Below are 23,186 nucleotides of genomic sequence, written 5' to 3' on the forward strand. Positions count from 1 at the left end.
CTGAACTAATGCTGGACTTTTTTTTTTTTTTTTTTTTTTTTTTTGAGCCGGCAGTTGAAGCCAAAGCCATCAAAAGCATGAGGGGAAAGCAGAGCTGTTACGAAAGGCGCTCGGTGGGTTCGGGGTGACAGGAAGGTGAGCCTTCCACTGTCCCCGCTGCGGCAGCCGTGCGGGGGCCTTTGATGTGTGTCCCCTTCTCCCTCTCCCCAACCCCGCGCTCCCGGCGCTAGCCCGCGTGGCTGCCATGTGCACCCTGCACCCCCTCCTGAAGCCAGGAATGAATGAAGTCTTGGGAGCTGCAAAGTGAGAGGCGTGGCCGCGCCCGAGCCTGCAGGAGCGTCCTTGGCGCCGCGAGGCCTGGGGGTCGCCGCTCCAGCAGAGCCACGAGGACAGGCAAGGAGGCCAGTCCCGGACAGCTCAGCCCGGTCCTGCAGGTCAGTGGCGGCGGCTCGAGAAGGGAGGCAGGGGACAGGACGGCAAGGGGACAAAGACGGGGGTGGGGGGGGCGGGGAGGCGTCTATAGCAAGGGCCTTGCCGCAGGCCTCGTGGAGGGCAGGACCCCAGGCCAGCTGGGCCGAGGCCGCGTCTCATTGGAAGAACGGAGCGGAGGGGAAGTGGCAACACCGGTGTGGCCCTGCCTTTTCATGTCGGCAGCACCCAGGCCACTGGCTGCAGAGATACCAAGGGCAGGGGCTGCGGGCGCGGGGGGCCAATCCAGGGCACCCATCTCTGAAGCTGTCATGGGAGCAGCAGGGAGGGGTCGCGGCCCCCTCCTCCCCAGAGGCCTCTGCACAGGAGGGGTGGGGTGCGCGTATGGACCCAAAGTCTCTTCCCCGGTAGCCAGGACCCCCCCCCCCCCCACCGCCAACTGTAGCCACGCTCTGGGGCCGACCTGTGGGGGAGGCACTGGGACGCCAGAACCGGGCCCTGAGGAGCCCTCGGGCGTCAGACATACTGGGAGACCCCAGGACTCAGCCAGGCCCCGCTACGTGGAGCAGGCGGCAGCACTTTCTAAAAGACGGCTCTCCAAGTTCCCCGTGGGCCCCAGCCGCGCCCCCTCCCTCCCCGGTCCACCAGCTCTGGTCTTTCCCTCGGCTCTGGCTGACGCAGGGGAGGTGGCCTGGGGGCAGTGCCGGGAAGGCTGTGGGTGGCCATTGCTGCAGCTCCACTGATTTGGGCAAAACTTGCAGAAATGGGAACCATGAGCCAGCTGGGCTGTCTCCTGATTCAGCTCCCCTGCCAGCCCCTGAAGCTTGGGCTCGGGCCTCCTCGGCCTCCCACTGGCCAGAGCACGGGGACGCCATAGTGGGCGCTCCCTCCTGGGCGGGGGGATGTTTCTCAGCGCGCTCCCTGGTATGAAGCCGGTCCATGAGTAAAACCTTCTCGCAGCTGCTGTTTTTTGATCTTCTACGCTTGTATTCAAGGGGCCTGTCGCTAACTGGCAGGTGTTCTGTGATTGGACAAATGCCCTTCTCCCCAAATCAGAGCAGGCCCACGGGTGTCCAAATCTTCAGAATCAGAGAAGGAAGAGTTGGGACTGGTGGGCGTGAGCCGTGGAGGTCAGGGTACGTGGGAGTTCCTGAGCTGGCCCGGGGGCTGGGGTGGGGGCAGGGGCGCGTCCTTCACCTCACCTCCAGCTAAAATGTAGCTCTTCCGGGCATTATCGCTGGACAGTGCTGTGGGAGAGGCGTCCGTCTTTTAACGAAACTTGTTTCTAATTGACACGAGGACAGCTGTGGTAGAGGCCTCCCCGAGGTCAGCAAAAGAAAAAGGGGGAGGCGTCGTCCTGGGAATGCAGTGTGGTGGCTGCCTGCTCGCCTATGGAGGTTCAGCTGTGGTCCCTGTCTGCGGCTGTGTAACCACTGCAGGTCCTGCCTGTCGGTACAGAGCAAGGATGTTAACCCTTGCTGGACGGCTAAGGCTCGGTATGTGCTTAAAAAACATCTTGGGTCACTCCGTTGGCATGCGCAGTGTTGCATCAGCCTGTGGCCGCCATGTAACTAGAATATCCAGTCAAATGTACGCAGGTAACCGTGTAAGGGAGACAGAGAGGCTACAACCATGTATGAGGGAGACCCCTTCCTTGTGCGGGGCTCAGGATTTTGGATAAGCAATTCCGCCCGGGCCCTCTGCCGGCATACTAAAAGCCGACTTCCTGTTAAGAGGCCTCGGTGTCTGGTCTTGGTCCCCGAATCCTGCTACGATGCCACCCGTCTCTGCCATCCTGTGACTTGGTACTTGGTGCGACGTGACCGTAGTTACAGATTCTCGGGGCATCTGTATGCCCCTCCCCGCTCTGAGAGAAAAGTGGCTGTCGGATCTGCTGATGGATTTTATGGAAAGCGTAAGCGAACAGGCAGCGTTTGATTAGTTCTTATGGGTTTTTTGTTTGTTTAGTACATAGAGAATTTTGTTTCGATGTAATCCTATGATCTTACTGCGTGCATTTTAAAGGGACTGTTGACTTTTTCGGATTGCCAAAAGGAGTGAATGACACAAAAAAAATTATGCTAAAAATAAGGATCTTTGGGTTCTGCCAGGTGTTAATGGAAAAAAGGGAAGAGAAAGGTTAACTCATGGCTGTGCTGGTTTGTTAACAACACAAACAGGAAGCACACGGTGAGCCGAGCAGTTCCGATGCCCGGCGCCAGCGAGAGTCACAGGGTATGGCTCACCGCTCCCGCTCCATTCCTGCCAGGGCAGACGTGGGGAGGCGGTGGCCATGGCTCCTGTCGCTCATGTAGGAGATCTGGATTCAGTCCCTGGTTCCTGGCTTCGACCTGGTCCAGCCCTGGTTTTTTGTTATTTGTTTGTTTGTTTTTTTATATTTCTGTGTACAAGTTACAGTCACATACACCTGCAGGTAATTTTTTAAAAGACTTATTTATTTATTTGACACTCAGCATTACACAGAGAAAGAAGGAGAGGCAGAGAGAGAGAGAGAGGTCTTCCATCCACTGGTTCACTCCCCAAGTGGCCGCAATGGCCAGAGTTGCACCAATCCGAGGCCAGGAGCCAGGAGCTTCTTCCAGGTCTCCCACGTGGGTACAGGGGCCCAAGGACTTAGGCCATCCTCTACTGCTTTCCCACGCCATAGTAGAGAGCTGGATTGGAAGTGGAGCAGCTGGGATTTGAACCAGTGCCCGCATGGCATGCCAGCACTGCAAGCGGCGGCTTTACCCGCTCCACCACAGCGCCAGCCCCAAGGGGCTCCCCTTGAGAGGAGGAGTGAGTGTGCAGGCACAGTGAGGGCAGCATTGGGACTTTGTGCTTTGAAGCAATCGTTCTGCCGTATGCAGGTCACCTCCTCTTGCGTGGCCTCCTGGCTCGGCCTCACTGCCTGCAGAAAAACACTGGTGCGTGACAGACACACCCACGACGCTCCGGGTGGCCTCAGTGCCCGTGCAGCCAAAGAAAACACAGGAAAGGGTTTGTTGAAGCGGGGACGGATGGAAGCTGTACGTGAGTGCCCTGGAAGACCGCAGTGGACACCGGTCAGGAGCGCGCCGCCGTTCTGGACAAACACACCAGAAACCCTGAGGCTGCCTCTGGAATTGGGGCTGGGGGCGTGCGGGGCTTTGGGCAGGGGAAAGATTCTGTTCTTTTTCCTTTATTCCCTCTGTGCCGTTTGAAATTAAATTTTTAATAGAGCCAGTTTAGCTTTTAAATTTGAAAACCAGTTCCTAAAAAGAAATTCACATCAATTTATGCATATCTCAGTTTCCCAATGTATAACCAAGTGTCCAACTCCCACAATCTGACATCGTAACAGTTTTGTAAAAGTTTTATTTTAAATGAAGTAGGCAGCCATGCCGGCTAAAATTGATTAGATTTGTGAACTGGAAGACCACGCCTTCCCTGTGTGGCCTCATGCCCTACCTGGCCACACCTGGGTGCCTACCTGCCAATCAGGTTAATTAACCACTCCCCTTTGGAAGTGGGTTAAAAGCCAGGATACGGTGTGGCCCGGCTGCTCTTCTTCCCTGGCCTCTTGGTGGGGCGGGGGGGGGGGGGGAGGCTTGCTGTAGCCCAGCGCCTCCAGGGCACATGACCTTCGGGCCATGGGCTCCAGGCTTCCTGGCCCAGATACAGGCCTAGATGCTCTTCCATGTGGCTCGGTATGAACCCCCATTCACCTCTCAAATAAAGCTCTCACTCTCCTATGCATCTTTCTCACTAAATAAAAGTTTCAAATGCACCATGCTGCCTCATTGATCTGTGCTGGTATTAGGCAAAAACCCTCTTGGGCTTATTAATACTGGGGATTTAGTAATAAGCCTGTGGTGAAATCGTAAGGCACCCCAAATTCCGGTAGCACATGTGGCACCCCGATAGCATTTCCAGGGAAATTTAAGGAACCACATTTTAGTGTAGATTTTAGGGGGTCATTCCGATTTCACTAATGGTCCATTTTTATGGACAATGTTGACTGATGGAGTCAGGGTAATTAGCATATGCATGTGCCTGTGAGAGCTTTCAGGATCTTTTCTTCGAGCTGTTTGGAAACCTACAGTCTGTGGATGCGAGCTGATTCCTCCCCACCCACTGTAGCTCTGCACCCCTGGACCACCCTCTCCCATCCCCCACCCCCACCCCCTACCCTTCCTGACCTCTGCTAACCACTAGGCCTCGCTTGTCTTCCATAAGGCGGCCTCTTTGGATTCCACACATGAGTAAGATGACGCAGTGTTGTCTTTGTGTGCCTGGTTTAGTTCACTGAACATAGCCATGGCGTCCACCAAGCCCCTCCTGGGTTGCTGCAAATGACAAGGTATCATGCGTTCCAATGGCTGAGTCGGTTCCATTCTTGCAAGTAATCAGGTCGCCCTTGCTGTCCCTTTGTCCGTCCGTGGACAGTTAGGTTGATTCCGTATCTTGGCTACTGTCAGAGGGCTGCAGTAGACATGGGCGTGCTGATCTCTCCTGGACGAATGATTGCATTTCCTTTCTATGTACGTAGCTAGGTTATTAGAGCTAATAAGCAGATTCAGTGAACTTGCAGGATACAAAGCCAGCATACGAAAATCAGTACTCTTTCTCGATGCCGTAGCTAACTATCTGCAAAAGAAATATTTAAAAACCAGTCCCAGGGGCTGGTGCTGTGGCAAAGCTGCTCCACTTCGGGTCCAGCTCTCTGCTGTGGCCAGGGAAAGCAGCGGAGGATGGCCCAAGTGCTTGGGCCCCTGAACCCATGTGGGAGACCTGGAAGAAGCTCCTGGCTGCTGGCTTCAGATCAGCCCAGCTCTGTCTTGTGCAGCCATTTGGGGAGTGAACCAGCAGATGGAAGACCCCTCTCTCTCTACTTCTTTGTAACTCTGTATTTCAAATAAATAAGTTTTTTTTTTAAATCCCATTTGTAGTAGCTTTTTAAAAATTAGGACTAAATTTAACCAAAGGAGTAAAATATTTCTACAGTGAAAACACGAAATATTGATTAAAAAAAATTGAAGAGGGCCCACATAAGTGGAAAGGTTTCCTATGTCCCAAAGAGCAGCGTGTGGAACAGTGCCTGTATTGTTCAAGTGTCTATACCACCCAAGTGTCTATGCCACCCCAACTGATTCAGTGGAATTCCTATCAAAATGCCAGCGACTTTCTTCACAGAACTGGAAAAAACAATCCTACCATTCATGTGTTACCCCCCCAAAAAAATCCTAAATAGCCCAAGCAATCTTGAGCAAAAAGAACGAAGCTGAAAGCATCGCACTACATGACTTCAGAATATACTACAAAGCAATAATACCCAAAACAACATGGTGCCTGCATAAAAGCAGACACGAAGACTGATGGAAAGCAACAGGGATCCCAGAAAGAAATCAATGCATCTACAGCCGAGAATGCATGCTGGGGAGAGGGCGGTCTCTTCAACAAATGGCCAAGAATCAGACTAGACCCCTGTCTTTCATCACGTGCAACAATCAGCTCACAATGGATTGGAGACTTGAACGTAAGACACAGTGCTTTTACAGTCTCCAGAGGGGTCACCTACGTAACACCTAGCTCAGCAGCATGACGCCATGGAGGGCGGGCCTGGGAGGAGGCCACAAGCTGGTCAGGGTCCCTGCTCCCCGGCCTAGGAGCTTGGCCAGTGCAGGCCCACCCTGTCCTCCTGACTCAGAGCCTGGGTGAGAAGACAGCTGTGAGGTCGGAACTGTGTCAACCCCACAAGGAGTTCGTGATGGGAGCGCAGGTCTGTCCCATTCCCCGTGCAGCCTCGTGTGCAGCTGACGCCCGAGGGTGTTGGCCCAGTGGCTGGGCTGAGGTGAGAGGGAACGGGTGTCCAGGCTTCTCGGAGGAACGCCCAGTCTCGTGCTACCTGCTCCATCGGTCTGCACGCCCAGTGCGCCTCACTCGCGGCGGCTTCCTGGCACCGGCAGCACCTGGGGAGGCTCCACCCAGGTGTTGACATGTAGTTTGGGTGCCATGTGTTTATTCAGAATCGACAACCATGAGGGGAAGCCGGGCCAGGCAGAGGGAGAGCTCCAATTCCAACCGAGGCCAGACTAAGGCTCCACCAGCTGGCAGAAGGCTCTGGGCGGAGCGCCCTACCCGAGCGCCCTGGCTATGCTGAGCCGGCTCCGTGCTGCTGCCTCGTGAGCCCTGGAAGCAGGTGGCCCTGGCCTTGGGCAGGGCGGCTCTGCAGCAGAGGCCTGGCCTGCGGAGGGCGTGTGCCGACCACACTCCCCACAAGTCCTCTCTGAGCAGATCCATCTGACCACAGAGATTTTCTACTTAGCTTGTGGTACCAAAATCGCGCGTGCACAAATAAGTATGTTTAGAATAGAGACACGCACCCAGTCGCTTGGTGGACAGACCCTTTCCTGTCCATGCCGTTGGCTGGGTCATTGGTGGGGTCATTGGCTCTCTGGAGCAGCGATGTAGAAATGATGATGGTAACATCTCACCGGCCCAAGTGCATGCCTGGCACAGGCCCCCACCGCCGGGGGAGGGCGCGCGGGACAGGGCAGAAACAGTGTTCTGCAAAAGCCCCGGAGCACCCTGGGGGTGACTTTGGTGCTCCTAGGGCTGTGGTCTTTCTGAACCACACACAGCAAACAGTTGGTATTGGAACTCATTGAATGGAGAGAAATCTTTATCTGTGCATCTGCAGTGCGTAAGGTGTAGGTGTAAGGTGAGGCTACGATTGCTTCTCCATTTTCCAAGTCACCTTAGAGCTCCCCGGCCAGACCTCACCTTGAGACAAGCTGACCAGAGCGTGGAGGAGGGGCCAGCTCCGGGGAGGCCAGCTTCCCTGAGGACGGAGCTCTCTGGACACGAGGGCCGGGCTGGGGCTGGGAGCCTGTCCCGCCATGCTCCCATCTGAAGGCCAGGGGGCGCTCTGGTCCTCAGACGGCAAACTTGAATGGAAGCTCGCGAACTGACGAACATTAAAGAGCGTGGAAGCAGGGGCCAGGCAGGCTGTCACTCCCTGAGGCAGAAAGCTGGTGGGGGTGCCCGGGGGCATCGCCTTCTGAATGCTCCGTGGCGGCCTTGGCTTCGAGTTTAAGCCGACCCCATCATGGAAACACTACCCATAGCCACACCACGGTGGTGCGGGTCAACCTGACCAGAGTGGAAGGCGCCCGCTGTGGCCGGCCCCTGCCTTGCTCAGGACTACTCAGAACAACTACGACTGGCACATGGGAGAAACCATGCTGCACATCTCACCGGGCAACCCGCAGGGCCGCGGGAACGCTGGGCAAAGCACAGGTGTCGGGCCTGGGTCTGGCCAGTCTGACCCTCGACTGCCCGGTTCCCCAGGCCACATCACTGCCCAAGGGGAGGGACTGTGCCATCACTCAGCATTGCAGCCTCTGCTTTTGACAAGTTTTCTGGCAGCTTAACTCTGATACTTGAACTACATATTTCAGAAATGGTCAATTTTATTTTTTTATAAAATTTATTTATTTGAAAGACAGACTTGCAGAGAGAAATCTGCCATACACTGGTTCACTCCGCAAATGGCTGTACTGACCAGGCCGGGGCTGGGCTGAAGCCGGGAGCCAGGACCTTCCTCCAGGTCTCCCACGTGGGTGCAGGGGCCCAAGCACTTGGGCCATCCTCTGCTGCTTTCCCAGACACATGAGCAGGGAGTTGGATTGGAAGTGGAACAACTAGGACGCGAACCATCGCCCATATAGGATGCCAGCGTTGCAGGAGGCAGCTTCATATTGCCACAATACTGGCTCCTGGCTAATATTAGATCTTTATGTTTTTTGTTTTTTGGTTTTTGTTTTTTTTTGACAGGCAGAGTGGACAGTAAGAGAGAGAGAGAGACAGAGAGAAAGGTCTTCCTTTGCCGTTGGTTCACCCTCCAATGGCCACCGCGGCCAGCACACTGCGGCCGGCGTACTGCCCCGATCCGAAGGCAGGAGCCAGGTGCTTCTCCTGGTCTCCCATGGGGTGCAGGGCCCAAGCACTTGGGCCATCCTCCACTGCACTCCCTGGCCACAGCAGAGAGCTGGCCTGGAAGAGGGGCAACCGGGACAGAATCCGGCGCCCCAACCGGGACTAGAACCCGGTGTGCTGGCGCCAGAAGGTGGAGGATTAGCCTGTTGAGCCGCGGCGCCGGCCAATATTAGATGTTAATAAATGTATTAATCCAATGTATTGTGCCTATTAGACACACATTATGTGTAAGTGGTGAGCAGAGGGTACTAACACAGCGCCAGAACAGGTACACACATGAAGCGACCTAAGAGCTCATCAGGGGAAGCTCTGCATTCATTCTAGCAAGGCTGTCACAAGTGATTGTCATCCAAGGGGTTTCACCTGCCCTTGACTGTGGCGGCCGCGCTTGGTGTTCACGCGCTGGCCCCAGGCCAATGCTGTAATGCTTTCTTGCCTCCAGCTGCCCGTGCGCAGCCTCTGCATTACTTACGCTCCTTGTGGCTTTCCATGTTAGACTCACGCAGTTTCTTCCTCTCATGTGCTTCCTCCTAATTAATGAGGCGAAGTCCATGGAGCCGGTGCGGTAGTGTAGAAGGTGAAGCCTCCACCTGCAGTGCCAGCATCCCATCTGGGAGCCAGTTTGAGCCCCGGCTGCTCCACTTCCTATCCAGCTCCCTGCTCATGTACCTGGGAAAGCAGTGGAAGATGGCCCAAGTGCTTGGGCCCCTGCACCCAAGTGGGAGACCCAGAAGAAGCTCCTGGGTTCAGCCTGGCTCAGTCCTGGCTGTTGCGGCCATCTGGGGAGTGCACCAGCAGATGGAGGATAGTCTTTTATTAAAAAATATATATATATTTATTTTAGTATTTGAAAGGCAGAGCTACAGAGAGGCAGAGTGTGTGGTGGGGGGGGAGAGAGAGAGAGAGAGAGAGAGAGACACACACACATGGAGGGACGGAGGGAGGTCTTCCGTCTGCTGGTTCGCTCCTCACTGGCCACAGTGACCAGAGCTGAGCCAATTTGAAGGCAGGAGCTTCTTCCAGGTCTCTCACACGGTACAGGGACCCAAGCACTTGGGCCATCTTCCACTACTTTCCCAGGCCATAGCAGAGAGCTGGATGGGAAGTGGAGCAGCCGGGACTCGAACAGGTGCCCGTATGGGATGCCAGCGCTGCAGGCAGCAGCTTAACCCACTATGCCACAGCGCCAGCCCCGATATTCATTCATTCATCTCTCTCTCTCTTATATACATATATATATGAAAGAAAGAGGAAGTCTGCCTTTTAAAATAAATAATCTTTTTTTAAATTTTTTAAAGATTTTATTTATTTGAAAGAGTTACAGAGAAAGATAGAGACAGGGAGGTCTTCCATCCACTGGTTCACTCCCCAGTTGGCCACAACGGCTGGAGCTGTGCCAATCTGAAGCCAGGAGCCAGGAGCTTCCTCCAGGTCTCCCACGTGAGTGCAAGGGCCCAAGCACTTGGTCCATCTTCTACTGCTTTCTCAGGCCACAGCAGAGAGCTGGATCAGAAGTGGAGCAGCCGGGTCTCGAACTGACGCCCATAAGGGATGCCAGCACTGCAGGCAGCGGCTTTAAACCATTGTGCCACAGTGCCAGCCCCTAAATAATCTTTAAAAAAAAAAAGAAAAGAAAAGAAAAAGAAAACAAGGAAAATCCAATGCTTTTGTGTCCCCTTGGAGAAAGGACAGTGTTGAAACCGAAACCACAGCAATGCTCTGTGCCCTGGGGACATCAAATGCTTCCTCCAGAGAAGAACGAATCCTGGGGCGGCTGGCGGTGCTGCGGCAGTCGTCCTCCCTGGAAGTCCCATTTGATCAACTGGGGAAAACCTGGGGACACGTTTGGGCAGGGGAGAGAGGAAAACTGCTCAGCCGAGACAGTTTTAAGGTATTTGGAGATTTTATTTCCTTCGTCCAGTCTCTGACCTCTCCACACTCTTCGTGTGTCTGTCTGATCTTTAACTGCACACATTTCAAATAGCAGGAGGATGAAAGCAGCAGCAAGCAATGAGTATTTTAAATGCACATTAAAAAGCAACCTTCCAACATGTGGAATGTTTTCACATGTGACAAATTTGCAAAATAGTTAAAAGCACAAAGCAAAAGTGAATTATGGTCGATTTTTCCGGCCGCATCTCTGGATTTCAAGCTTTGGAAATGTTGGCACTAGGAAGAAGCACGGGGTAAATAGCTCCCAGCAGCTTTGGAAAGCGGAGGATCTCCAGAACCGACCCATCTCGTTGGGAGCACCCAGGGTGGACCAGAGACCAGCGACACATCCTCGCCCAGATCAACCCGTGGCCAGGTGCGCAATCCAGGAACCACCAGCCGGACACGGAAATGGCTTGGAAGCCAACAGACTCTGCATGACCAGAAGCTCACTGCCCAGTCCTGCAGGTAGCTCCATGACAAGAACAGGGACCTCACTGGTCCAGAACAGACCAAGCAGTCCCGAGCGGAATCCGATCTGAGATTGTTCGGGAGGATTCTAGATGAAGGATCTGTAAGAACTGGCACAGGTGTCAGGCGCAAAACCAGGGAGGCAATTTCCTGAAGATGGAAGTTTTCAGAAAAGCGTCCATTCTTAGGGACTCCGGCAGCAGTCAGTGCCTCTGCCCCTGTGTGGGGACACGGGGATTCACAGTGCTCCTCCCCAGAGCAGCCGCGTTGGTGCTAAGACAGGTGGCAAGGCCAGGGCGTGGTCTGCGAGGTGGTGCCTTAGTCTTCCTTGGGAAATGATTGTTGCTGCCAAGAGGTCATCGACAGCCTCCTAGAGTAGCCGATTTTGAGAACTCGGATTTCCCAACTTCTCACTACAAGTCGGAATGTTGTTCCCATTCTTCTCTTTCCGAGCTGTGTGTGTTTCCTTTTCTGTGTCCTTTGTTCCCCCTTGGTTTCTCTCGGGTCCCATCAGCGGGGAAACTGTTTTCAAAAGCACCATCTGCCCCGCCCTGGGAGAAGACCCCTCAGAGGGAGAGGGCTCCAGAGGTTGTCTCCAGCAGCATTGATGACAGCTTCAAGCTCCCCTCTCTCCTTGTGAATGAAACCCACTGGGCGTGGCTGATGCACCCCAGGTTCTTGAGGGTTTTCACGAGATCTCGGCGGAACCTCTCGCCCACGAAAACGTAGAGAACGGGATTCAGGCAACTGTGGAAGAAGGCGATGGTCTGAGTGACCTGGAAGCAGATGTCAATGTTGATGGAAAAGGCACAGCTGGAGATGAACATGACGTAGGCGTCGATGGTCTGCAGCAGCAGGACGCAGTTGTACGGGAACTGAGACAAGACGAAGACGGTCAGGACCGCGATGGTCACCTTCAGGGCCTTGTGCTTGGAGGACTTCTTGGCTTGGGTCAGGGTGCGGATGATAATGGTGTAGCAGCAAGCCATGACCACAAAGGGGAGGAAGAAGCCCAGGATGACCTTCAGGGTCAAGACAAGGGACTTGAGTTTGGTGCTCTCGTCCCGGGGGTAAACCATGGTGCACATGCTGATGCCCGATTCTTTCCTGATTTGGCTGTACAGGAGCTCTGGGATGCACAGTGCAGCCGCCATCACCCAGACTGCAAAGCAAACCAGCTTGCTGTAGAGAAGCCGTTTCTGCCTCCAGATCTGGGCTCGCATGGCCTGCGCGATGGCGATGTACCTGTCCACGCTGACGCACGTGATGAGCAGCACACAGCTGTAGAAGTTCATCTTGTACATGCTGTTGACCACTTTGCACAGGAAGGTCTGGAATTGCCACTGGTCAGCGGCGGCGATGGCCCAGAAGGGGAGCGTGGCCAGAAAGAGCAGGTCAGCAATCGCCAGGTTCAGGAGGAACATGTCGGTCATGGTCTTGACCCTCGTGCAGTACCAGTAGACGAGAACAACCAGACTGTTACCCACAGTGCCTGCGATAAAGACCAGCCAGTACAAGGGGGGCAGGAAGTAGCTCGCGAACTGCCTGACGTTGCTTTTCTTACAGAAGAGGTCGGTGAAGTTGAAGGCCATGTACTCGTCTATGGAAGACGTGGCGTCATAGCTGTAGTCATCAGACATATTGGGAATAAGGCTCTGCAAGGGGACACAAGGCAGCATGAGGTCAAGGGCAATCTTTTGGAGATCCTGTCTGGTGGCAGATGCATGGGCCACTTGGCTCTTCCTACCCCGAAATCTGTGAAAAGGCAGAGGACCCGTGTGTGTAGGGAGTAGGAATTGTGAGGTCATGTATGAGGCTGTGCTGCAGTTTGGGTAAGGTTTGAGTGCGCCTCCACAATGTTCCTGTGCCGGGCGCCTGGTCCCCAGCACGGTGGTGTTCAGGTGCGGGACCTGCAAGAGGTAGGCAGCTCACTGAGGGGTGCGTTCGGTTGCCTTGAGACCCCACTAGGTTCTGAGAGAGCGGCCGTTAGAATGAACATGCCTGCCAAATCCCTCTTGCTCCCCGTCCCGCCACGGGACCGCCGTCTCCCTCTCACACATGCTTTTTCCGTGCTGCCGTCTACCGCGCAGTGATGTATCCAGGAGGCGCTCGTCAGAGGCTGAGCCGGTGGGGTCAGCAGATCTTAGCCTTTCAGCGCCCAAGACTCTGAGCTAAACAAACCCGTTTTCCTTGTTCGACGCCCAGCTTTGGGGAGCTTTCGAGGGCCAGACACGGGTTATAGCAGTCTTTATTCAATAAGAATTTCCTGCTCATCCACCGGCTACAGGTTCCCTATACTACAGGGTGCCTAAGATGCAGTAGAAAATCGGGTAGATATGGCTTCCCCATCACGAAACTGCCCTTAGTCATGGAGGGTCTAACTCTCACTGTCACAAAGACCAGAGGCCTCGTCCCCTCACCAGGACCAAAGCAACTACCTGCCCTGAGTGTGCAGTGCCCCAGCCGGGAACGTGTCATGCTCACGAATCATGATGTGAAGAATTCGGTTAATTTAAACTATTTCAACCATGACTCCGGCAGAGTTGATGGAAACCTGCAGTGGATGTGAGGGGCAGCTCTGGGCCCTCCAGGAAGGCTGCGTTTCCATGATCGATGCGTCAGACTCAGACTTTGAGAAACCCTTAGGCACAGTTGTAAGGCATTTATAAATACAATAAAAGCACTGGGATGTGAGTTGATCCTATAGTTAATTGCATTTGGCTGTAAAAGAAAAAAAAATTCTCTGGATAATGATTTGGTTCACCTATGTTTGTCCAGAGAAATATATACCATGACATAAGGCCTGCAGAATATTGTACAAGAGAGAGAGAGAGAGGGCACCCACCTTGGGTCTCTTAAAAGCAATTCAAAGATTTAGTTAGTTAGTTGAAAGGCAGAGTGACATAGAGAAGGGAGAGAGATCTTCCATCTACTGATTCACTCCCAAATGGCCACCACATTGGCCAGAGTGGGGCCAGGCTGAAGCCAGAATCCTGGAACTCCATCTGGGTTTTGCACATGAGTGGCAGGGGTCCAAGCACACGGGCCAGCTTCTACTGCCTTCGCAGGTGCCCTACAGGGAGCTGGACTGGAAGTGGGGTGGCTGGGACCCTGCACGCTGGTATGGGATGCCCACGATGCAAGTGGCAGCTTAACTCACCGCACCACAATGCCAGCCCTGTTTTTTACAAACAATTCAGGGGTGGGCATTTTGCCTGCCAATTTAGACCCCACTTGGGACACCTGTGTTCTATATCAGGGTGTCCGGGTTCTGGTCCTGGCTGCCTTAGGATTCCAGCTTCTTGCTAATGTGCACTCTGGGAGGTAACAGGCAGTGGTTCAAGTGATTGGGTCCCTGCCACCCATGGGGGAGACGTGGTTTGAGTTCCCATCACCTGGCTTCAGCCTGACCCAGCCCTGGCCATGGCAGGCATTTGGAAAGTAAACAAGTCCGCAGGAGATTGGTCTCTGTTTCTCTCTGTCTCTGTCTCTGCTTTTCAAATACATAAAAAGTAACACAAAAGCAATCTCAATGGCTTCTCTCTCACCCTCTTTTGCTTGACTTTCAGAAAATGCAATCAGCCAGGCCTAGTGAAAGAGCCTAACAACCGTTCACGATCAATAATGTGAAAGGCACACTTTCCCACGTGTTCACAACCGCCCCTGCCCAAGCCCTGGGACTCTGCATCTGCCAGGCCCACCGAGCTGGCCCACAGCCGACCACAGCGAGAAGTGCGTCCCCACCACAGGTTCCTTCCCACGCCCCCAGAAAGGGGAAGAGGAGAGTGAGTGTGTTCTAGGCACCCAAGGGCACAGCTGTACTCACTGCGAATTCCGTGGGGGTCATGGTGGTCAGCCGCAAGCCTGCGTCTAGAAAGAGAGGGCGAAAATCAACAGGGACCCGGCTTGCAGTTGTCCAGGTAACAGCCAAACACCAGAAGGTCAGAGATTAAATATTAAATGTTTTTGTACCCGTTGAGGGGAGAAGCCCCAGGAGGAGTTAGAGCCCGTGTTCTGCTGACATCATGCCACAGTCTAGACACAGAAATGACAGGGACCTCTCGTTTGAAGTCATCCTGTACCTTTGACTCTGATTTCTGTCACCTGATTCCAGCTTTTCTCTGCTAGTTTGATGGCAGTTGGCCCCGCATCTCCCACCCAGGGGTGGGGGGCAAGGCGGGGCTCCCAAGTGCCCCCCCACCCAGCCTGTTTGCATCAGTCCATCTTCCCTGGAGCCCACCCCTCCCTCAAGTCCTGGGTGGCTCCGTGGCTCTCCTCCCCCACCCCATTCCACCAGCTAAGGGATTGGCAGGTGTTCACAGGACAGATGTTGCTTTGAAAATGTTCTAGGCCCAGGGACCTCTGGGTAAGCAGGTGATGAGAAGAAAACACCCCTAAATAACCCAAGAAACAATAGCTTGACCGATTCTTCATCTGTGCCGGGGCTGGAGCGCTTCCTTTTATACCCTGAGCACCAGGAGATTTCGAAGAAGCATGGCCAGGGCCACACCTCCAGATTCTGGAAGAAAAGTTGCTCCTTCGAAAACCCACCCCTCACCTGCTGGCTCCGTTTCCATGACAACATTGTGACCCGCCCTCTTTGTCTGAAAGTACGGTGGTTTTCAATACATAACGTGCGGTACAACCTCTTTGGAAAACAGGCTGGCAGTTGCTCGCTTCCCATGTGAGTTAACCGTACCTCCCCTAAGTATTTGGCTCAGAAAAATGCAAGCTCATGTCCCACAGAGACTGGCGCATGAGTGCAAATGGCAGCTTCATTGGTAACAGCCAAACCCCAGAAGCAGCCCGAGTGGCCGGCGAGCCATGAATGGATGACTATTCTGTGGCTGTCCAACAGAGACATAAAGAACGAGTGACTGCTTCACACAGCAACACGGCAACTTTGAGAAGAAGCCAGACCACAAGTAGTACAGGCAGAGGGACCCACCTGGATAAAAGCACATGATGCAAACTACAGTGACAGGATGGGGGGGTTTCCTGGGAAGTGAGGAGCTGGCAAAGGAGGGCCCGAGGGCAGGTGGGGTGCAGGGCACAGGGGTGACTAAAGGGTGGCCGAACGGCTCACTGCATCCTGAATGGGAAGAAGCCGCAGGTGCACCCAGATGGCAGAACGCACAGCCCGAGTTTTAAGTACTTGGCAGCTGATTGTAATGGGACCTCAATCCAGCTGTTACCGTGAGGGGGGAAGGAAACTCGGTATGATGGAAGCTTGGATTTTCTTCATCAGAGCCGTGCCTGGCTGTCAGGAGCCCAGGGGGAGGCAGCGGGAGCTTCCCCCTTTCCAGCTTCTCTGCCAGCCACTTCTGAAAGGTGCCTTGCACTCTTATGGTGGAATTCAGGGACCGGTATGAACTCATGTCTTTAAGATTATGATAGAGAATAGGTGATGGATGGAGAGAGATAATAAAGGATTAATAGGTAGAACAGATGACTGAGAGGTAGTGACAGGTGGCAGACTAGACGATGGATGGATGGATGAAGATGGATGCACAGGGGGTAGACAAGGATGGACAGACGGACAGCGAGTGTGTGTGTGTGTGTGTGTGTGTGTGTGTGTGTTCCCCGCTCTGCTGAGCAGGCCTAACAGCACTGACACACTGTAGCATGAGCGCTAGTGGCCTGCTCTTGGTTTCTCGATGCCTGTCCGTCCTAAAAGAACGGGGGCTCCTTGGAGAACTGTCGGGTTCCGGAGCCAGGACAAGGAGACTATAAGATGAGCCAGGGACAAGGCTTTTGCCCCAGAAAGCAAGGACATGCTCAAAAGACCGTGAGGACTTGGCAGAAGGATGTGCAGGGGTCGACTTAACAGGACTCCTGCTGACTCCTGAGAGCACGTTTAATCCAGCAGACGTTTGTGGCGGCAAAAGTCCTGGTGAGGGAGTGGGGAGAAGAGAAAGGTCTTTTGAGGATGCCAACAGGAAGTCCCGAAGAGGCGATGAAGGCAGAAGAGCACGGGTGGAAACTGACTCAGCCAGGGAACCTTAGGACTCGGCTGTCGACCCTGCCTCAAAGCTCCGCCCCGACGCCAGCCCCAACACACAGCAAATCAAAGACAGAGGAAGACAGAGGCCAGCAGCTTCAGCCGGGCTCTAACTGACGGCACCATCGCCCTAAAAAGGTGCATGGAGGAGGCGGGCTCGGCATCTTCCTTCCTGACACAAAACATCCCAAGGAGAGGAAGCACCTGTCCACCCCTGCCCAGCGACTTTCTACAAAGCAGCCGGCTGATGTTATCCCAAGACAGCAAGGTCAATGACGCAGAGAGCCTGGGCCGCAGTCCCAGAGTCGGACAGGACATGGAGATGCAACCCCGGAACCAGAGGGCTGCCGCCTATGATGCAGCCATCCCACACCGGAGCGCCAGTTGGAGCCCTGGCTGCTCCACTTCTGATCCAGCTCCCTGCTCATGCCCCTGGGAAAGCAGCAGCAGATGGCCCACGTGCTTGGGCCCCCGCACCCACGTGGGAGACTGTACCCATAATGAAGGTCTTCCCTTTTCACATCTTGGCTGACAAGGGTGGGCTGCTGGTGCTGCAGCTGATCTGTGAACAACAGCGTTGGCCTGCGAGGCTCGGAAAGGCCACCAGCACACAGAGCTGAACACCTGCACCATCCGTGTTGGGCCCCACTGCTTCCCGCACCTCCACCTGCGCCACCCCTCCCCTCTCAAACCCTGCGTGCGGGCGTGGGCTTGTTGGAAGGGACAGGCACGTTCCCCAAAACACTGCTTCTTGAAATAAGCTCTCACCAGCTCTCATCGCTGTTGAATTAATTGGCTATGCAGCAGCGAGGGCCTCATTATTCTGCCTTAACCAGACTGGGACAGAGTTCCTGGCTCCTGGCTTCAGCGTGGCCCATTTGGAGTGAGGGGTGGAGTGAACCAGCAGATAGAAAAATTCTCTCTCTCTCTCTCTCTCTCTCTCTCTCTCTCTTTCCCCTTTCAAATAATTTTTTTTTAAAGATCCTGGGTTTGGCCCTGGAGCTAGGGGGTGGGGCATTACTAGGAAATCAAGGGCATTTTAATGTGAGCTGTAAATCGGATAACTACAGTGTTGGCGTTAAATTTCCCGATTTTCTGACCGTGCTGTGATTCTATGGGAAAACGTCTTGCTCATAGGAAGTACCTGCTGGAGGAATCGGGGGTAAATTCACAGCATCTTCAGCTTAGTCCCAGTGACTCAGAGAATTATGATGGCTGAAGGCACTTCCACAAAGTCTGTGGGAAATGGGGTTAAAAGGTCAGCGTGGGGTGGGCATTTGGTCTGGTGGTTAAGATGCTGGTGCATCCCAAACTCGAGTTCCTGGGCTTGAGCCCAGCTCCACTTCCGATTCCAGCTTCCTGCTAATGCAGACCCGGGGGAAAGCGGTCTGTGGACCAGGCAGCGGGGTCCCTGCCACCCAGGTGGGATTGAGTCCCCGGCTCCTAGTTTCTGCCTGGCCCAGCCCGGACTGTTGTGGGCATTTGGGGACTGAGCCAGTGGCTAGGAGATCTCTCGCTTTCTCTCTCTCTCTCTCAAAAAAAAAAAAAAAAAAAAAAAAAAAGTAGTAGTTTGGTATAATATTAATCTCAAAATCCATGCATATGAGGAGTGTTCAAAAAGTTCATGAAAATGCATATTATGGAAAAAAACTATAGATGGAAAAAACTGCACCAAGATAGGCTTATCTCTTAAATCCATGTTTTCAAACACCTTGAGGTATTTGTGAGTGTGTGTGTGTGTGTGTGTGTAAGGAGAGAGAATGCCAATGAGGCAAAATGAAGACAATGGTTGTGGTAAAGTGTCTGTGAACACTCTACACAATTCATGCTTTTCACTAAGTTGGAATTAGATTCGAATAAGAGTTACAAAAGGAAAAGGAGAAAAATGCCTTGGAAATGGATTCCAAGACCTTAGAAAGCCTGGAGCAGGCCTGAGCTGAAACCAACACGGGCAGCATCGGCCACCGGCCACGACCTCCCAGCAGCACCCGGGCGTGAGCCAAGTGCCACGGCAGCCCGCTGAGTGTCGGGAAGATTCCGGCATGCATCTTTTAAAAATATTAAGTTTCCCAATGAACTATGATAAAAAGCACCCCATTTTTGTATGAAATCTGACAAACACGTGACAGCTGAGAGGATAAAGCCACCTGTGAAGTGCTGGCCACTTCTCTCCTGGCTATTTTCAAATAGTTCCCAGCGAAGGGGAAACGCATTTCCTCAGGGAAGCCGTGCTCTGTGCCTTTCCCCAGGTGTTTCTGCGTTGGGGGTTCCTGGGCTCTCTGGAGTGGTTTCCACGCAGCGTTGCCGCAGGTGCCGTTAAAAACCCCATCAGCCTGCTTGGCGATCCCACTAGCCGCCACCCTGGGGCTGGGAATCGGGTTTACTTTGTTGTTTTTTGCCTGATGACAAACGGCCAGTGATCACATTGCATCTCATTACTGCTTGGAGAACTGGAAGGTTGGCTTTGGAGACATGGGTTAGGAGACATTGCATGTTCTCCTAGTGTGCCCGGCTTGTGTCACCTCCTGTTTACTGACTGAAGAACGTGAGTGAATCAGAGAACACCTGAGAAAAATTCCCAAAGAAGCCACCAAAGGAGGGTGGGGAAAAAGGCCCTGGTGCTAGGCAGTGATGGAGGCAGCAACAGATGACAATGACATTGCTAAGACTTTGGGGTCAACCCTCTGCACCGCCGTGGGGAGTGAGAGTTTACCACGGCCTCTGTGGAGGTGAGAGCTGAGGCTGGTGAAATGGATGAAGCGGTGAGTCTGACCCAGCACCTCACCTGCTGGTGTTCTCACAAGGAAAAAAAAAAAAAAAACACAAAGATGCGCATAAAGAGACATTAAGATGGATTTCCAAAATTTTCATGGGAAACGTGTGTGATGGAAAACCAAGGCATGGCTCTCAAAATTTCTTTCTGCACCAAAACACCCTTATCTTTTAAATCCATGTTCCATGAACTTTCCTTACATGTTATGCAAGATTGTCTTCGAGAAAACAACCTTAATAGCCAGCAATTAGCAACGTTAGGATACAGGCATTCCCTAAACCACAGGTGGACAGAAAAACAAACTAAAAATAGACCTCAGGGCTGATAGAAGAGAACAAGGTTTTCCGGTTGACCCGCAAGGTGCAGGAGAGGGGGCTGCATGATCTGCTCACGTGAACTTGTCTGCTCTTCCCCGCTGCTAGGTGTGGAGATGTTTCTTGGAAGGAGACTGAACCATTTTGAAGAGTGGTGGAAAGTGAGATTTTGATCTAGGTTTTGTAGATGATTTACATATTTTACCAAATGTGTGAAATTTTATCTTAAGGGCTATTGTAAGAATAGCATCAGCTTTTTTTCGAAAAAGCAACCCAGGGCCCTTCCACCCAGCCCACCTGTTTACAAAACTTGAAGGGGCCCCCTGCAGCCTACCCCAGCTGCGACAGAAGCCAATCCCACACCAAGCACCAGGCTAGCAGTTAGAGCCCCCAAGGCTCCTCTAGGCATCGTGCAATCCTTCCCCGGGCCTGGCTCTCTGGATGTGGGCATGCAGACCCGCAGGTGGCCTTGCAGCTATGTCTCTGTCCTCTCAGAGGCTTGCTGACTGTGCTGTCTGCCAGCGGCAAAGGTGCCAACTTGCGTTCATTTCCTTCCTGCCCCTGAGCAGGAGGGAGAGCAGAGGGAAGAAATCCCACATAGGCCACAGCACAGGGAGAGCCAGGAGCCCCGGCCCCTGCTGGGAGTGACCGGTGTCCTAATCAGCAGCTCATCTCTGCCCCCACTTTTGGGGGTGGCTTTGTAATGGGCACAGCAGTAGCCCAAGTTCTTAAAGGCTGCCTGTGTTTGTGCTACGTGGGGGTGTGTGGTAGGGAAAAGCACACTGGACCCAAGGTCAAAGTCCTCATCTACCCCTCCATCCATGTCTTTGTGCCCAAGTGACCTTGGCAAGAAGCAACCTGCCCTCCCCAAGCCTGGCTTTTCTGTAGCATGAGGGGATGGAGGGGAGACAGCCCAGCTTGTCCCAGGGCTTGCTGGCCAGGGTCAAGTGCAGTGCTGTGTGTGAATACGCTCTGTGGAATGCAGCGAGCCTCACCCCACAGCCCACCTACTCAGTGTGCCTTGAGCACCTGATGCACCTGCTCGGCTTCAACATCGACTTAGGCTTGACCCATGAACTTGGGAAGCTCACATCCAAGTGCAGGGGTGAGATACCAGCCACGGAAAGGGCAATGAGACCAGGTCATAACTGGGAGCAGGGAGTCGTGTCCCTAGTCCTAGAAAAATCCAGAAAGCCTTCGTTGAGGAAGTGACATTTTTGCTGGCCCTGGAAGACAGAAGACTGCAGGGAGGAGAGGGCCATTGCTCCAGGTCGGGACAAACACACCCAGAAGGGCCCCAAAAGCCAGGCTGCATGGAGCGGGGGAGGGGAGGAGAGGGGGCCAGCGCTGATGGTGCATAAGTGAAAAGTGCCTGTGCAGAAAGTCAGCCTTGACCCCAGCACTGCCCGGCCACCGTTCGCCCACACCCTGCTGTCCTGAAGAAGCTCTCGGGCAACCCCCTACCCGGGAAGGGACGCTACCCTGAGGCAGGATCTCTGTCCAATTTGCTGCACGCAGGCTGAATCATCTCCTGCTTTTTTGGTCATTTTGCTCTGTTCTCGCCCCCTCGGGGGTGGGGGCTGCGGGCTGTGTACCCAATTATTCACTCACTGCTCCTGGGGTGCACCACCACGTGTTTGACAGGAGCTGTGCCAGGCCCAGGGCTTCCCAGTGCCAGCCAGTGGGTGGGCTGAACCCAAGGGGGCTTCAGAACGGATCGAGAGAGGGGCTGGGAGAGAGGGGCTGTGGAGCCCCAGGTTAACTAACCTGAAACAGCAGGCAGGTTAGCTTTGGCTCCTGCAGCAAAGGCAGTGTGGAGGCAGCTTGGCCCAGGCCGGTACCAGCCTCCGCCAGGCTCACCTGTGGGACCTGCTGTCTATGGAGTAGGCTAAGAATGGAAGAGGCTGGGTGTGCTTGGAAGGACAGCCAGTACCCACGATGAGTCACTGAAAATTACTTTGCTTTGCTGACTATCTTTTCCCAATGCACAAACATATTCCCAAATTGCAGACATCTCTCAAACAGAACACAGAACTTAGAAACCCGCCAAGCACCCTTTCCCCCTGTAGCCACTGTTCAATCTCTGAAATGCATCCTTTCAGACTTTGCAGCGTAACCTCACCCACAGCCGCGCGCGCGCGCACCCACCGTTATGGAGCAAGAATTGGGCCACACTGGGACTTTCCATCTTGCTTCCTAATCAATGCTCTCCACCGACCACTCGCCATGCCACTGCAACCAGAGGCCATGGCACTGGATCAAACGGCCTCCGAGAAGCCGTGGTCTGTGTTTGCCACAACCCTCCCTTCACCTCTTGCTGCCAAATTTGCTGGCTTCCAATGTCACTGCTCCAAAGAATCCCTTCTGTGAGGCAGATGCTCAGACCCAAAGCCCTCCTGGGGCTTTCCTTTTCACAGCCCCTGGCCACCTCCTTGTCACCTGTCCCCAGCACCTGCTCTTCTTCCTTCCTTTAAGGTAGGGATCACAAACTGCTTTGAACCTAAACTTGACATGCGTGGGTGGGGACAGCGTCTTATTACTCACCCTACAAGAGCTCGATCCGGGCCCCACCGATTCACCTTTGCCTTGCTGGAAGTTTCTAGCAAGATGCCTGGTGCCTGTGATCACTGAAAAAAATGAGTGCAAGCCTGAGTCTTAGAAGCCATCGTGGTGGCGTGCAATGGAGGGCAGGTGACACTGGGGCAGGGGAGGAGGAAGAGGAGGAAGGGTGAGACTCACCGGGGAGGGCAGTGCCAGGGCTGCAGAGCAAGGCGGGTCCCACCAGCGCTTGCTCTCTGGGGTAGGGCCCCGGCTGAGCCAGGCCTTCTGAGTGCTGCGAGCCAGCAGCTAAGGGGTAGAAACCCCAGAAAGGAAACCCAGCTTATTACTACTGAGGTAGCCTGGGAGGGTGGGGAGTCACCTGCTGTCGCCTGCAGCAATCAGCAGTCAGAAAGGAGAGGGTGAGAACTGCTGGGATAAGGAGAAAGCGTAGCCTCTGAAGGCGCGCGCAAGCAGACTGATGCCTCCAAGCCGGGGCGCTGCTGCACACGGGGAAAGGGGAAGTGGGGGGCGGGGGCGGCCCATGGAGAGAAGTCGGCTCTCAGGGCTGGCCGGAGGGCTGCACTTATTTTTGGGTCATGGGTCATGTCATTTGAATAGGGCCCTGTACACAGTCAGCTCAGAGAGCTCATGGCAAAAAAAATGGAATTAAAGGATCAGTTGATTCTGGTGCAACATTTTTGGAAGTTGCTTCATATAAAAGGTTTTCAAAAAGCTCTTGGGAAAT

General features: G+C 53.9%; 1 protein-coding gene and 1 long non-coding RNA gene across 5 annotated transcripts in view; one reads left to right on the plus strand and one right to left on the minus strand.

The window, feature by feature from the left end:
- The first annotated feature begins 18 nt into the window (after positions 1-18).
- The window catches only part of LOC138843207 (uncharacterized), an 80,047-nt gene continuing 56,879 nt past the window's right edge, over positions 19-23,186 (plus strand). The window contains exon 1 of the long non-coding RNA XR_016214878.1: positions 19-434. This is a non-coding gene — a long non-coding RNA (uncharacterized LOC138843207). The remainder of the gene's footprint in view (positions 435-23,186) is intronic.
- Positions 10,298-22,912, minus strand: CCR9 (C-C motif chemokine receptor 9). 4 transcript variants are annotated; one of them, XM_008260511.5, is made up of 4 exons: positions 22,640-22,897; positions 22,445-22,527; positions 14,639-14,682; positions 10,298-12,467 (listed from the first exon to the last, which is right to left on the minus strand). In XM_008260511.5, exons 3-4 carry the CDS (start codon positions 14,657-14,659, stop codon positions 11,379-11,381), a joined length of 1,110 nt encoding a protein of 369 aa, XP_008258733.4. In that variant the 5' UTR covers positions 14,660-14,682; positions 22,445-22,527; positions 22,640-22,897; the 3' UTR covers positions 10,298-11,378. The 4 variants fall into 4 exon arrangements, with proteins under 4 accessions (XP_008258733.4, XP_089162551.1, XP_089162550.1 ...); XM_089306425.1 differs by having other exon boundaries at positions 10,299-12,467; positions 22,821-22,912; XM_089306424.1 differs by lacking the exons at positions 22,445-22,527; positions 22,640-22,897 and adding an exon at positions 22,049-22,209 and having other exon boundaries at positions 11,248-12,467.

The sequence above is a fragment of the Oryctolagus cuniculus genome, chromosome 10 (genome assembly GCF_051225735.1).
Source record: "Oryctolagus cuniculus isolate XC-2025 breed Fujian yellow rabbit chromosome 10, ASM5122573v1, whole genome shotgun sequence".
In the NCBI taxonomy this organism is placed as follows: Eukaryota; Metazoa; Chordata; class Mammalia; order Lagomorpha; family Leporidae; genus Oryctolagus; species Oryctolagus cuniculus.

What these genes read in the sequence shown, in the direction of transcription:
- CCR9 (XM_089306424.1), bottom strand. Translation starts at nt 22,088, where the DNA reads ATGGAAAGTCCCAGTGTGGCCCAATTCTTGCTCCATAACG. An exon ending in CCAATTCTTGCTCCATAACG is followed by an intron (nt 14,683 to 22,048) that starts GTGGGTGCGCGC and finishes CTCTCTTTCTAG; the next exon opens with ACGCAGGCTTGCGGCTGACC. An exon ending in TGACCCCCACGGAATTCGCA is followed by an intron (nt 12,468 to 14,638) that starts GTGAGTACAGCT and finishes GTCCCCTTGCAG; the next exon opens with AGCCTTATTCCCAATATGTC.